The 13939-nt window shown below is 42.9% G+C and overlaps 1 protein-coding gene across 7 annotated transcripts in view; it reads right to left on the bottom strand.

Annotated features, from left to right (window-relative positions):
* Window positions 1-1836: 1836 nt before the first annotated feature.
* Window positions 1837-13939, bottom strand: part of ENDOV (endonuclease V) — a 30851-nt gene continuing 18748 nt past the window's right edge. For 3 of the 7 annotated variants that reach the window (XM_039346086.1, XM_039346045.1, XM_039346073.1), the window contains 2 exons: window positions 13787-13848; window positions 10042-13659 (listed from right to left, as the gene is read on the bottom strand). In XM_039346086.1, coding sequence (XP_039202020.1) covers window positions 13788-13848 — 61 coding nt within the window. In that variant the 3' untranslated portion in view covers window positions 10042-13659; window position 13787. Of the gene's footprint in view, window positions 2919-10041; window positions 13660-13786; window positions 13849-13939 lie in introns of those variants that run through there. The other 4 variants (XR_005557010.1, XM_039346066.1, XM_039346057.1 and 1 more) reach the window with 4 other exon arrangements.

Genomic DNA, 13939 nt, shown 5'->3' with positions numbered 1-13939 from the left:
CAACCGCCCGCTAACTCGCTGAGGTCCCACGTGGCTGGATGCATCCCAGCACAGCTGGTTTCCCTCCCCCCCCATCCCATTCCTCCTGGCCTCGCATGCTCTCCTTTTCCTGGGCACGACCCACTGCATTGCCTCCTCAGTTGTCAGCCAGCTATCCAGCTCAGAGGCAGCTTCTCTGAACTGCTGGCGGTGGGCTGCGGAGCCCCAGAGTGTGCCGGTCGAGAGGCTGGCAGACTGTGGCTGCTGATGGACACTGTTGCCCCCATGTGCTCACTGGCCTCTATGTGCGGGGGCCGATGGTGTCAGGCAGCAGCTGCCCCAGCCCTTGCCTCGCCTTGCCCTGCGACAATGGCACCCCTGCCCTGCCTCACCTTGCCTCACCTCACCCTGCAGGACGAGCCTCCTGCCCACTGCCCCACCTGCCAGAGACCCCCTGGATCTCCCCCAACCCTGCCCAGCCCTCACAGGCGTCCCTCCCTGCGAGCAACATCAATATGACCACGCCCACCTTGGCCACACCCACCAAGTCTGCCATGACCAGCACACCCACCTGGCACCCAGTGATAAATAAGTGGGTTTTGGGTTGCAGTTTAGGCACTTGGTCTCTAAAAGGTTCACCATCACTGTACTAGACAGAACTCATTGTAAGCTCGGGAATCTATTTTGATGACATCAAAGCTCTGCATCTTTATTTATTAATGGGTAAAATTAAGGTGACCAACTGTCCTCCTTTAGGAAGGACAGTCCTCCTTTTGTGAGTTCTGTCCTCCCTCAAAAAGTGTCCTCCTACATGTCCTACTTTTCGATATTTGAAGACTAATCTGCAGGACTTTTTTTCTCATAGAATGCTCAGATGGTGTTCTGGCACCCTTTTTTGATGGTTTTTTTTTCAACTTTTGCATGAGCTGTGCTACTCCCCCTATTGGCTTTCGAAAGCCAATAGGAATTGCTGCTGAGCGTGCCAAAACATCTGGCCGGCAAACTTTGCACATGTAAGTTGTCTGCAGCGAAGGCGAATTGGCAGGAACTTTGCACCCTTCCCTGCTACTCAACTACACCATCTCCTAGTTAGTCCCGAAGATTCCTGGAGGAGACTGGAGTGGCGATGCCATGGTAATTTTCTCTTGATCTTCGGCCCTGCTAGGGCAATACTGGCTGTGGGTGCAAGAGGCAGAGGCAGCAGGGCTGCTGCGGGCGGTGGTGTGAGGGGTGGCAGTGGCCAGCTGCCCCCCGTGCTGTGGGAGCGGTGGGGCCTGCTCTACACAGGGCTGCTCTACACGGTGGTGCTGGTGGGGCAGCTGCAGACGGGGTGTGTCGACGGCGGGCTGACCCCCGGGGCCAGAGCCGGCACAGCTGGTGCTTTGGGAGCCACGGGGCCCACTCTACATGGCGGGGCAGCAGTGCTGGCGGGGCGGCTGCGGGTGGGGGTGCGGCATGTAAGCATAATTACAATATAAAATGTTATTGTTACAAATGTTTTTATTATGCATTTATCATATTATAGTGTATTCTGTATTATTATTGCAATGAATAAAATGTTTCTTTTATTTACGATATTTTTTTCTTCAATTTATTTGTGTCCTCTTTTTCATTGTAAAAAAATTGGTCACCTTAATAAAATAATGTAGTGGCCCATTTCATTATCATGACTCTGGGCGACTTACAGAGTCAGAATAGCCTGGCTGAAAGTGTTGCATTCCTACTAGCATATTCGTGAGGAGCTCGCGGGGCTTCCCAGAAACAGGTTATCTACAGCTTTGCAAATAACCTACTGGGGGTTTTTTTGGGGTGGGGTGAGGGCAAGTGGGATCAGTGTTAGCTCTACTTGGATACATCTTTTTTTTTTCCTGTTTCCTAGTTTGGTTTCCTCCCCCAGTTTTTACCAATTATAGGCCACCTACAATACAGGCCTTTCCCTTATATACCCTGTAAAGCCTATGCTTTAGATGGAGAGGGTTTTAGTTTTACATTAATAAAGTCTGGCATCTCTACTCACCTTATGATCTGTAAGATTTTGCAGACAGCCAAGGCAAAGAGGCTTGAGAGGTCCTTTTGGTACAGCTAATCCTTCAAATAGGAGCACAGTGCCTCCCAGAAGCATGGGCCATGTCTCCTACCACCCGCGCTTCCCGTTATCTTCTTCTCCCCTTTAATGACCTGCTTCCTAGCTGAAAGAGCCCATCCTCTGTCTAGCAGTGGTTCTGGGAAACCGCACGAGCTTTTTAGGAATACACTGGTAGGGAATCGGCACATTCGGCCAGCCTGCTCAGAGGTCAACTGCTGGCAAGGGACAGCAAGTGAGGACTGGCCAAGAGTTTTTGGGTCATTCTAAGAATAGAGAGCTGAAGGGGGAGGTTGGGGATCATCCAAATAAAGGGCTCCCCAATGACAGAGTCCAGAGAGACCTAGTCATGTTGGAGTTCTTGGTTTGGGAACAAAATGGTACTTGACTCAAACTAGCAACACTTCTCTTTAGATTAAAAATAGGAGTTAATATTTGTTTGATTGTTCTTAGCAGCAGAATGTGTAGGTCACCAAGGAATCTAAATTTCTTGGGCATGTTATATTACTAACACACTGAAAGATCTAACAGTGTTAAAAAGAAGAAAGAAAATAAAGTATAATTAATTTAAAACTGTGCAAATATAACCCGCATTCTTTCAGAATAGAAAACACAATGGAAACGTCTGTGTCTGTGTGTGTATGTGTGAGAGAGAGCCAAGTAAGATCCTTCATGTTGATGGACAAGAATATTCAATCTGTTTCCTCTTTTGCTGTCCAGGAACTGCTGTTGAATTCTAGGCTGGTAATTCTGGCTACAAGCAGTGATAAAATCTGGCATTGTTGAAAATGAATACATGGAAATCCAGATAGAGGTTTTGGCTTGAAACTGTTCCTTTCTGCACAGAACCTTTTCTCTGCAAAGGAGAAAGCAAAGAATAAAGTAGGGTATATAGTTTGGTGAGTAATCCTGCAAACAATCTCTACTTAAGCATATTGTATCTTTAATGCAGTGAAAGAAATGCTGCCCAATCTGTATTCAGAAAACACAAACCCTCCAGATGTTAGGGATACCAGCTTGCTGTTAATTATCCATTGACATAATGCAAATAAAACTTGATGGAGAAAGGTGTTTGGTGAACAGACATTTCAACAGTCTAAAGAAAAAAGTGAAGAAATGCCACTCCACATATCTCTCTATGAAGATTAAAGTTTCACATATGTTGAAAAAGGTTTCTTTGTTTCTTACTTCTAAACTGATAAAGCACCCAGCTAATCTGTCTCTGTCTTTACAGAGCCAGCAAGAAGGATGAAGTGATTGTATATGTGTGCCAAGGAGTCAATGTGTGCTTAACATTGTTGGCTAAGATCTAATTATTCTGCTTGAATTTGGAAATACTTCCATTAACTTTGGAAGGACAAAGTCTGAAAGGCAGGAGCTTAAGAGCATGTTAAAGAAGAGAGCATGCTGAGTCTTAGGACTGTGCAAATCCTTAGAAAGTAGCACATTACAAGGTCCATAGAAAACATCCCTCTTCAAATCATCAAAGCAGCTGCATCTTTTTTTCTGGATTCATACTGCGCTCTGTAAGCTGCTCTCATTATCTCCTGAAGTGTAGGTATGCATAGTCACTCTGCTTTGCTGGAGAAAATGCTAAGTGAAATTAATGTGGAATAATGAACAATCACTAGAAAAATGATGTGTCTGCATAATTACTGAAATAGTCCTGTGTCAGTAGTATGTGACTAACCTAATGCGCATTACACTTGGATACAATGTATGTAGCAAACTCTCCATTATATACCCGTGAGAAACGAACCTACTGTATTACAATGTGTATTTCTTTGTTCCTGAGAAAAGGAAAGTATAAAACTGAAGTCTGAACCCGCCCTCGGGGTTCAGAATTGCTTGCTGCTATGGCTTCTGAACCTGCGCAATAAATCTCTCTGCTAAAACCCTCTGGAATTCGTAAGAGTCCTTTCGTTTTCCACAAGAAAGTGGTTATGTGTGTACATGCAGGTGGAGATAACTCCATGCCAACCTGAAAATATGTGGCTGCTTTAACATTGGGAAGAAAGGTATCTTGTATAGGATCAATTAATATCCTGCCTTTATTTTTTTATAAATAACTCAAGGGGATAACCTTAGAGTTAAAAATGTATCCTAGTGGCAGGCAACCTGTCACTTACAGATTGTGTATATTCCTCCCAGCACGTATTTTCCTGTTCTGAGAGCACTCCCTGCCCCCATTGAAAATTGGCAGCAATACTCTATGCGACACTGACATTTTGTCTGTTTTTAATCCTTTAAAGGTTAAATCATCCCAAGGCTTGATGCATCTATTTGGATCTTTTAACTCCATCAAAACCTGAGAAAAATGACTAAGCGTTACTTCCATTCATCCCTGGTGATGTCACCATCTCAATGGACTTTTTCTCAGCAGCTTTCAAGAGCCAAATTGTTGCTAGTGAAGATTTTCACTAAAGTCCACTAGAAAGAAGAAAAAACTGCCCATTTTTGACTTACGTATGAGAGGAGATTCCTGATTTAATTACTTCTGAAGGGCTTTGAATTTACTGGACAAGAATTATCTCACATGGTGGCTGTGTTCCACCAGATGCCTAATGAGATCAGGCAAACCTTTAGTTCTTGTAGATTGAGATGTCATGTAAACTCACCTATTGAGTTAGTTTTCATTATATGCGTATAAATCCAGAAAATGTATTAATCTAAGATCCAGATTATAACTATATAGTTTTACAGATCTGGACAGCTCAAGGCATGTGACTGCCTCAGTCAAAGAGTAAGAGGACTTCCTTTTTTTGGCAGATATAGGACTGGCAGATATAGGACATAGCAAATGTTCCTCTGCAAAACCTGAGACAGCCAAATGGTTTAAGCAGCTCTTGGAGAAGGCTGTGGAGAGTGAACTGCAACAGACAAAACATCAGGGAAATCAAGGATCAACTGCCAGGAAATTGCCACTGCTATCTCCTTCTCCAGCACTTGCCACCAGAGGTGGCTGCCTCCTGCTGCCCTCTGTAAGGAGACCAAATTCAAATTCCTGAAGGAAAAAGGTGGGGAACTTCAAATCACTGCATCAGCTTTGAACTACTAACATTCCCTATTTTAGGTCCCTAATCTGTTAAAAGCCCTACCTGATATACAGGACTGCAGTTCAAGCTGACAGGGATCACCTATAAAAGTCCTGAACATTTGTGGGGCTATCTTCTCCCAATCTGCCCATTGTTTGGAATCTGGAGAAGACTCCCTCCAGGTCCCATTCTTAGGAATGTCATCTCCAAGAACTCTGGGGTGAGCTTTCTTGGTCTTTGCTCCCCTTCTCTCTGGAACAGCACAGCACAGATATGTCCCTGATTATATTGTCATTATATTATCTTTACCGTGCTGTGCTTCACTTTTAATCTTATGACTGTTTTGGGTGGTCTCTTAGTTGCTCAGGGCCAGGCATGATTGTGGTGGTATTGAAATAAAAATAAATAATATAGAATAATACACAGGTAGTCCTCGACTTACAGCCACAGTTGAGCCCAAAATTTCTGAGAGTTATTAAGTCAGTTTTGCACCATTTTACGGCCTTTCTTGCCACCGTTGTTAAGTGAATCATTGCAGTCGTTAAGTCAGTAACACGGTTGTTAAGTGAATCTGGTTTCCCCATTGGCCAGGCATCTGAATTTTGATCACGTGACCACGGGGCTGCTGCAAAGGTTGTGTGAAAAACAGCCATACATCACTTTTTCAGTGCCATTGTAACTTTGAACAGTCACGTGACTGGCTAAGGAATTCTGGGAGTTGAAGTCCACAAATCATCAAAGGACCACCATTCCCCACCCTCTGACATAGAGTGATGTGTGAATCGTCTTGATTTAAAAATAATAATAAGAAAACAAGACTAGTAGCTGGATTGAAACCCACAGATTTCTTCCCACCATCAGTCTTTGAAGAGGATTCATTGACTGAGCCCCAGATGTGTAGGGTGAGAAGGCACAATTGAAGCAGGGAGAGGAACCAACCCAAGCTGGTCAATAAAGGAGAAACTCCAATCAGGGACTGCAAGTGAAAAATGGAGTCAGACATCCATTCTGAAAAGGAACATGCTGCTATTGCTGCTGCTGCCACTGATAATGATGATCTTTCTAAGATGTGGGGGTGCTATAGGGCTCTTGTTGAAACCTCCAAAGGCTCCTTCCTGTGTCCAACATGCACGTGGGCACAGAAACCATAAGGAAGAGGCTAATGAAGTCATCTCATTCTGTGGCTTTCCAAATCCACCGTCTTCCACAGCCCCTTGCCTCTCTCCAAGTGATCTTCAAGCCTTGCTTGGGTTATTCTACTTTACCAAGGAAGCAGAGGAGGCAGGAGACTCTTAGCTTCCTGCTCTCTTTTTTCCCACTGACAGGTGGCAGGCTGCCTTCCAAATGGTCCTGCAGGACCCCAGTAAGTGCTGCTTCCAGCTCCTGTATGGAGGAACAAGTGAAGCATTAGAATGATGGATGGAGCCATCTGGCAGGTGGCATGGAGATTCAGGCTCTGACACTTTCACAGCTGTGGGCAGATGGCACCACCGCTTTCAGCCAGATTGTATTTGCCTTTGCAGTCGCTGTTCACCAAAGGACCCTTTGCGTTAGCAAAATGGCTGAGTTGCAAGATGCTTAACAGCCCCCGTGTTTCCACCCGTTTGGATCACAGCTGAGCATCTTATCTGTCGGAAGCAACAAGCTTTGGTTGCTTTCAAAGGAACACCAGCTGCAATGGCTGGGGTAGCATGGCCTCCTGCTTCAATTGCCTCAGCAAAAGGGGCTTGGAAAAATGTGCTGACCAGCCTTAGGCATCCCTGCTGTTGGAGGGCTTGGAAATTCAGTCGGGTGAGGAACTTTGGCCTAGCGTCAAAGTTCAATGTTAAAAATGCAGCACGGTTGCAGAAAGATCTGACAAGATGGCAACACAGACTTAAGGGGGTTTAAGAAGGGAGCAGGCGATGGAGCCGAAATGGCAGCTCATGACCCAAGTAAAGGTGGAGAAGAGCTACTACATGGGATGAAGTCAGGGTGCCGGATGAGACTCGTGGAACTTTGCTGGAGGCAAAGTCCAGAGTTGCATGTCAAAACTAAAAGGACTTAAAAAGGAAGGGAGGAAGGGAGGGAGCTTTTGATAACCTGTAGGATAGAATTGAATGGAGGAGATCTTGTAGATGCAGTCATAGGCCAAGGATAATGGATGTCAGGATTGATCCTGAGCCAGATAATCCAGGGTCGAACTTGAGTCAGAAATAGACAGAAGTAAAGGAATACAAGCTCTGGCTGGTCGGCTTAAGCTTTTGCTGACAAGATAGACGGCAGATTTCCCAGGGATCTGCAGACTGATTTCTGCCACGTCTCTGTGTAAGCAATACGACGAAATCCTCTTTCCTGTCAGCTTCAGGGTGAGCTATTCAATCCTGCCAACCACCATGCTGGCCACTACAGCCTCAACTGTTGGAGGCCAAATATGACTGTCTGCAGGCTGCAGGTGGCACAACGGATCTGGCAGGGAAGATTTAAAGCTCCTCATAAGCCTGTGTTTTAACCCGGGGCCTTGGAGCCTCCTGCAAAACAAGGGAGCAGATGGTTGGCTTCCGCAAGCTACACACCCACCCAATACACAAAGTCCTCTCTCCACCCATCTGCTGGGACCATAGGGGGCTGGGAATTCAGCATCTGTTCCCCAGGGAGGTGTGAAAGTGACAGCAGCAATCACAATCACGCAGACAGGGAGGGAGGGAGGGAGAAGCCAGATATTGGAATGACTCGATAGCAGGGGGGGGACCCTCGAGCAAAAGGCAGACATCCATCACACCAGCTAACTGATGACAACCTTTGTGCTTAAGTAACATACTGCATTTAAGAACACTTCTCACTAAGGACCTCCAATTTCTTCCTTATTTCTCTGTAGGAAGTCAGCATTCCCCCCCCCCCCCGAGAGAAGGAAATAGTTTGGGTGATATTAAAAAAGGCAGAATATTATATTTCCCCAAAGGAATAATGGGAGAAAACCTTAAAATGCAGAAACTCATCTCCCCCAAGCAGAAACTCAGTAGGCCAGCTCTGTAGAAATGCAGATTTGATAATCCATTCAGAAAGACTGGGGCCAAGAAACTTGGAGCTGATGGGATTAGAAAGATGAAGACCCCTAAAATCTACACCCCTCAGGTCAAAGTTCATTGCACAGGAAAAGAAACAACCTCAAATAGGAACAACTCCAAAACACAAAAGCCCCAAAAAGTATAAAAACCCACCACTCCCAGGTCCTTGTCAGCCACCCCAGAAACATGCTGCTGTTACTGAAGTTTCTGGCAACTAAATAAACTGAACCTTCTTCCCTAAGCAATCTCATTTTGTTTATTCCTGGCTTGGACTGGACCTGAATATTTTTCTTTCAACATCCCCAATAGCACTTCAGCCTTTTTTTTTTTTTTTTTACAGTACATGCAACAACAGATTCCAGGAAGCACATTGTTGTTACCTTATCCAATAATACACATGGTACCCATACCCATCATTTAATCAAATACCAGTCAAGATTTATTTTCAGCATTTCACTTTTAAATCAACTTTGTTTCTAAATTACCTAAATTTAGATTATCTAAATCTATCATTGGGCTCTTACAAACTGGAATGTGGTGCTTTGCGTGTGGCTGTATCAAAGACAAAAAAGAAAAAAAAACACAAGATGTTTTTCCACACTGAGACCACGATTTCCCCACCATCAGTGCTATTCTTCATTTTAGCAGAGTATGAATCATCCTTAGATATTCCACATGCAAGATGTTCTCCCCAAATGTTGAACGTGTTTATGGAAGCACATGTACACTTGCATTGTACAGATAGACTCACTGGAGAGCTCGTTTGACACAGTTTCCAGCTAAATACTAATTAAAAAGTTGAGCTTAATAGTATGTGTCTTGTAGATGGGAAAATGCCTGGTCTCACTCTCTTTCCTTTCAACAGTCTCAGAAAAAAAGATCTTGCTATTTACATTCAACACTGGAAGTTTTTAACAATACTGGAAGTTTTTAAGAAGAGACTGTCTAAATATGGATTACAAATTGAGCTGATGCATCTCAAAAAGGACATTTTTGAATATTTGAGAAAATTGAATCAGGATGCAATTTATTTGCAGGAAACATATCTAAGGGGAAAAGAAGATGTAAAATACTTGATACATAAGGCTTTGGGGGAGGAATTTATATCAGCAAGTTCGAAAAGACTGTTGCATTATATATTAGATCACAACTGAAAACTATGGTTCTCTCAAATGAGCATGGTAGATATGTTGCAGATGAAGTAGAGATCCAAAAGATTAAATCTATAATTATTGGACATTATGTCCCACATCAGGGGTAGGCAACCTTGGCTCTTTTATGACTCGTGGACTTCAACTCCCAGAACTCCTGAGCCAGCCATGCTGAGGGGAAAGGGAGAGGTTTCCAAACTGAGCCATGCTGGCTCAGGAATTCTGGGAGTTGAAGTCCACGAGTCATAAAAGAGCCAAGGTTGCCTACCCCTGTCCCAAATGATGATAAAGGGATTTTTTAAAAACAATCTATATTTTCACATGAGAATTGAGTTCTGTTGAGAAATGGAATGGAGTAGTTTGCCCACAATTTGACAGCACTTTAGCCAAAAGAATCAATTCTAACCAAGGAAAGTTACCGGTCTTTTTTTTTTTTTTTAATTTGATGGACAATGTGCTGCTAATAGATTCTTGGAGACAAAAGAATGGAAACAGTAGAGAATATACTTTTTTTTCAGAAAGACATAAATCTTTCTCAGGAATTGATATATGCAAAGCTTGACAAATAAGATTGTTAAGGTGGATATTTTATGAAATATTTTTTCTAAACAGACCCAGTCACTTTAATATTTAAGAAAAAAACTACAGCTTTTAACTGGCGATTAAATGAAGCAATATTGCAAAAATATTGTAAAAATATTTTGTAAAACTACTACAAAAAGGAAAAGTTGTGGAAGACTATAAAATGAGGTTAAATGAATTCTTTAATAACAATTTAGATAAAGGAACTGACTTAAAGACTGGGATGCTAGCAAAGTGGTAATGACAAATTATTTTATTCCATACAGTAATTACTGTAGCTTTGCTGTGAGAAAAATGGAGATTAAATTGTATTAAACAGAAAAACTTTGAATATGCAAATAAACCAGGGAAATGAATGATGTGTAAGCTAAAAAGCAGGGGAGGGGGGGAGAGAGAAAGTCATGTCCATAATTTTTATTCAACCTTGTATAAAACGACATGCCTCTGGCAAAGTCTAATAAGTATCTGAAAAAAACAGATGTTTATTTAAGAATATAATTACACAATACCAAAATACTCCAATGAACAAGACTGGTTTGAAAATTGAAAAGAAATTTAAATTACTGGTTGTTATGTTAATATAAATTATATGCTGTTTCAGAATAATTATGTTAAGATATGGAATAATATTAGAAAAGATTTATCGAAGTGGGACAAACTATAAGCGTCATTATTGGATAGAATTTGAATGAAATAACACGAATGTTTTACCTAGATGTTATTTTTGTTCAGACAGCACCAATACTGATGACAGATAGACCATTTAAATGAGGGTAAAAAGTTATTTCTAAGTTTGTACGGTAAAGGAAAAACCAAGAATTAAATATAAATTGTTGCAAAATGCTAAAGAAACTGATACCGTGTTTTTACAAAAATAAGCGCTAGCTTGATTTTTACACGAGCACCCAATATAAGCACTACTCCAAAAATAAGCCCTATTTAAGACTCCACCCACTCCATTGCTCCTGATTGTACAAGGTAGGATGAGGCACTTGGGTAAAAATCAAGCTAGAATGTGGGTGGGGGGTGGAGCTGCCACATGCGCCCCGCACTTACTTTACCTTAGGATAGTTGCAGCCAGGCCTCCCATGCCCCAACACCTGTCTCTCCTTGCTAGCCCACTTCTTCTGCAGCTGCTCGCCGCCACTTATCCGCATCACCCCCAACTTCAATTTCACCATCAGAGGCCTTCAGGAAAGGTAAGTGAGGCCTTACCTTTAGGCCTCTGCAGCCGAGAAATGAGCTCTGGATTGATGTGTGTGGCGCCCCTGGCCTCCATTTCGGCATCAGAGGCCTTTCCCGAAGTGTTTTTTTGGCTGGTTTCTGGCATTTTGTTCTGGTTTCTAGCAAAAAAAAAAACACAAAAAAACCACCCATTGGATTCACTTAAAAACTACCTAAAAAGGTTATAAAATTTGGTGCAGTTACATGGTGGCTCACTTAAAGACTGCAATGACTAATACTGCAATTCTGGACTCAATTTTGGTTGTAAGTCAAGGACTACCTGTATGTTTAAGACTGCATGGGAGAAAACTTGAATAGAATGCTTGATCAATGGGAAAATATGTGGAGTAAAGGATTAAAATGTACATTGAATTATAACTTGAAAAAATGTATTGAACCACATTCATGATGCTCCATTAATGTTCAGAGACTGTTTTCATTTATCCTGGAGAGGGGCAGGAGGATAAAAACCTTTAGAGCTGCCAACAAATGCAGGGAGATTTGAAAAGCTCATTAACAGACTCTCTGGTAGCTAATTAATTAATTGAGCAATGTTTCCAGTATCTCCAGGAAAGCAGTTTTCGGAGATTGTTTATCGACAGAAAGTGTTTCTGCACTTCTAGGTGAATGCTAGAATACCGTGGGGAACAGAAGCTGCAACCTGCAGCCTGCTGACTTTCTAATAAGTGCCACTGAACTCAGGACTTCCTCCTTAGTAAACAGATTTGATTTCTTCATTGGCCTTATCACTAGCCTGAGCAAAGTTGTGCTAATCTAGACACTCTCTTCTCTATTTCGAAGCTGTTGCACAGTTGATGCAACACAGTGAGATGGTACTAGAGAATAGAAGCCCTGAAACAACTTCTCTGAAATTAGAACTCTAAGAGTGCGTAACCTAGAAACAAGCTACTCATTTCTGGCACTGATGAGTACCTGCTCTTGGGGAAGAGAGACAAGAAGTGGGCAGATGACACAGGCCTGAGAACTAGCAGCTGCCTAGCTCTACCACGGCATCAGTAGTCTTTCCAAAATCTCGGCACCATTCCAGGCAGAGAGCAATAACACAAGGATAGCCAGTGAGGCATCAGGACAATGTTCTGTGCCTCTTCAGTATGGAATGGGACAGCTCACTGCAGCCAATTCATTGTGGCCAACTCACCACGGTCAGCTCGCTGCAGAACTCACTACGGCCAAGTTGCCACGGGACAACTTCACTGCGGGACATTTTAACCATTTCTTTAATGATTCTATTCCACCGTTTCTTTGATATTAGTGTCTCTTGTCCTGCAGCGAATTCTCTCAGAGGGAGTTGGGTGTGGTGATTTGGCCATGGTGAGTTGATTTCGGTGAGTTGGGTGTGGTGATTTGGCCATGGTGAGTTGATTTTAGTGAGTTGGGTGTGGTGATTTGGCCGTGGTGAGTTGATTTTGGTGAGTTGGGTGTGGTGATTTGGCCGTGGTGAGTTAATTTTGGTGAGTTGGGTGTGGTGATTTGGCCGTGGTGAGGTGATTTTGGTAAGTTGGGTGTGGTGATTTGGCCGTGGTGAGGTGATTTTGGTGAGTTGGGTGTGGTGATCTGGCCATGGTGAGTTGATTTTGGTGAGTTGGGTGTGGTGATTTGGCCATGGCAAATCGTTGTAGACCCTTTTCAGACATTCCTTTGGCTAAAATGGGGAAAAAGGAATATAAAGAGTATTTAAGGGACCTGAGATTTCAAAGATAACCCCACCTCTTTTCTAGCTAAATAACAGGTTTAACCAGCATCTATTTCATGGCAGGAAAATTGACCAAATTGTTGTGAATAATTCACGCTATTCAACCTATTAAAACCAGTATATACCCCCCATCATCATAGATGCACATACACTGCCACAAGGAGTGTGCAGTGTACAAACAGGATGAATGAAATAAATAGAAAACAACATTTCACAATCATTAAAAACAAAATACCATACGATAGTCAGCGTTCAGGGTCTTCTGTCAAAATGTAATGCAGTGTTAGGAGATGTATTTTTTGCTTACAGGGATCAGTCCGAGCCTATGACCATTAAACTGGTACATAATGACTTATTTCCTTCCAGATATGTTGGCCCTCAACCACCAGAATTCCCAGGCAGCACATCTGGAAAGGACCAAAACTGGGGAAGCTATCCTAAGTTTCAGGATTTTCAGTGTACTAAAAGGAGATTTCAGGATAAAGAATGGAGCGATGGCAGAAAAAAGAAATCCTCCCTGAGGAATTAGCCCAAGGTTCTCTGCACTGCAGGAAAGTAAATCTGTCGGCTATACAGCGCAACCTGCCCACCACCATCATTGCCTTAGATTACTACTTATCCGGGTCATTTTGTTTGCCTTTTGTGTTCACTTAAAGCCCAGGCCCACTCTGTTAAGACGGTGTTTCTTGCTCCAAAACGCAGCTGGCAAATCCCTGAATGAAAGTACTCTTGAAAGAGCTGCCTTTGTTGTCTTTGACCTCTGGGCAGTGCTTTGTTGAACAGGATATATTCTCGTCCCCAGGATGATAGCCTTAGAGATAAAAGCTCATCTTTGTGATTAGCTCTAGGAAAGAAGGGTACAAAACAGGACAGGGTCAAACTAAGATGAAAAAAAAAATGAATCTGAAAGAGTATAAGGTTTGGAGTGAGAAATTGTACCAACTTAAGCACCCGCCTTGGAACAGTCATACCTTAGTGCTTTCCTTCATCTTTGTGAGCTTCTCCCATTCTGACACTTTCCAGATCTTGGCCTCTAAAGAAGGAAGCAAGTGATCAAACATGGGTCATGACAAAAATCTATGTACTTGCATTAGATGTTGGGATGCAATTATGTAAAGACGGAG

Source organism: Crotalus tigris, unplaced genomic scaffold (genome assembly GCF_016545835.1).
Source record: "Crotalus tigris isolate CLP2741 ecotype Arizona unplaced genomic scaffold, ASM1654583v1 scf7180000017551.9496454, whole genome shotgun sequence".
In the NCBI taxonomy this organism is placed as follows: Eukaryota; Metazoa; Chordata; class Lepidosauria; order Squamata; family Viperidae; genus Crotalus; species Crotalus tigris.
This window is presented reverse-complemented; position numbering and strand designations above follow the sequence as displayed.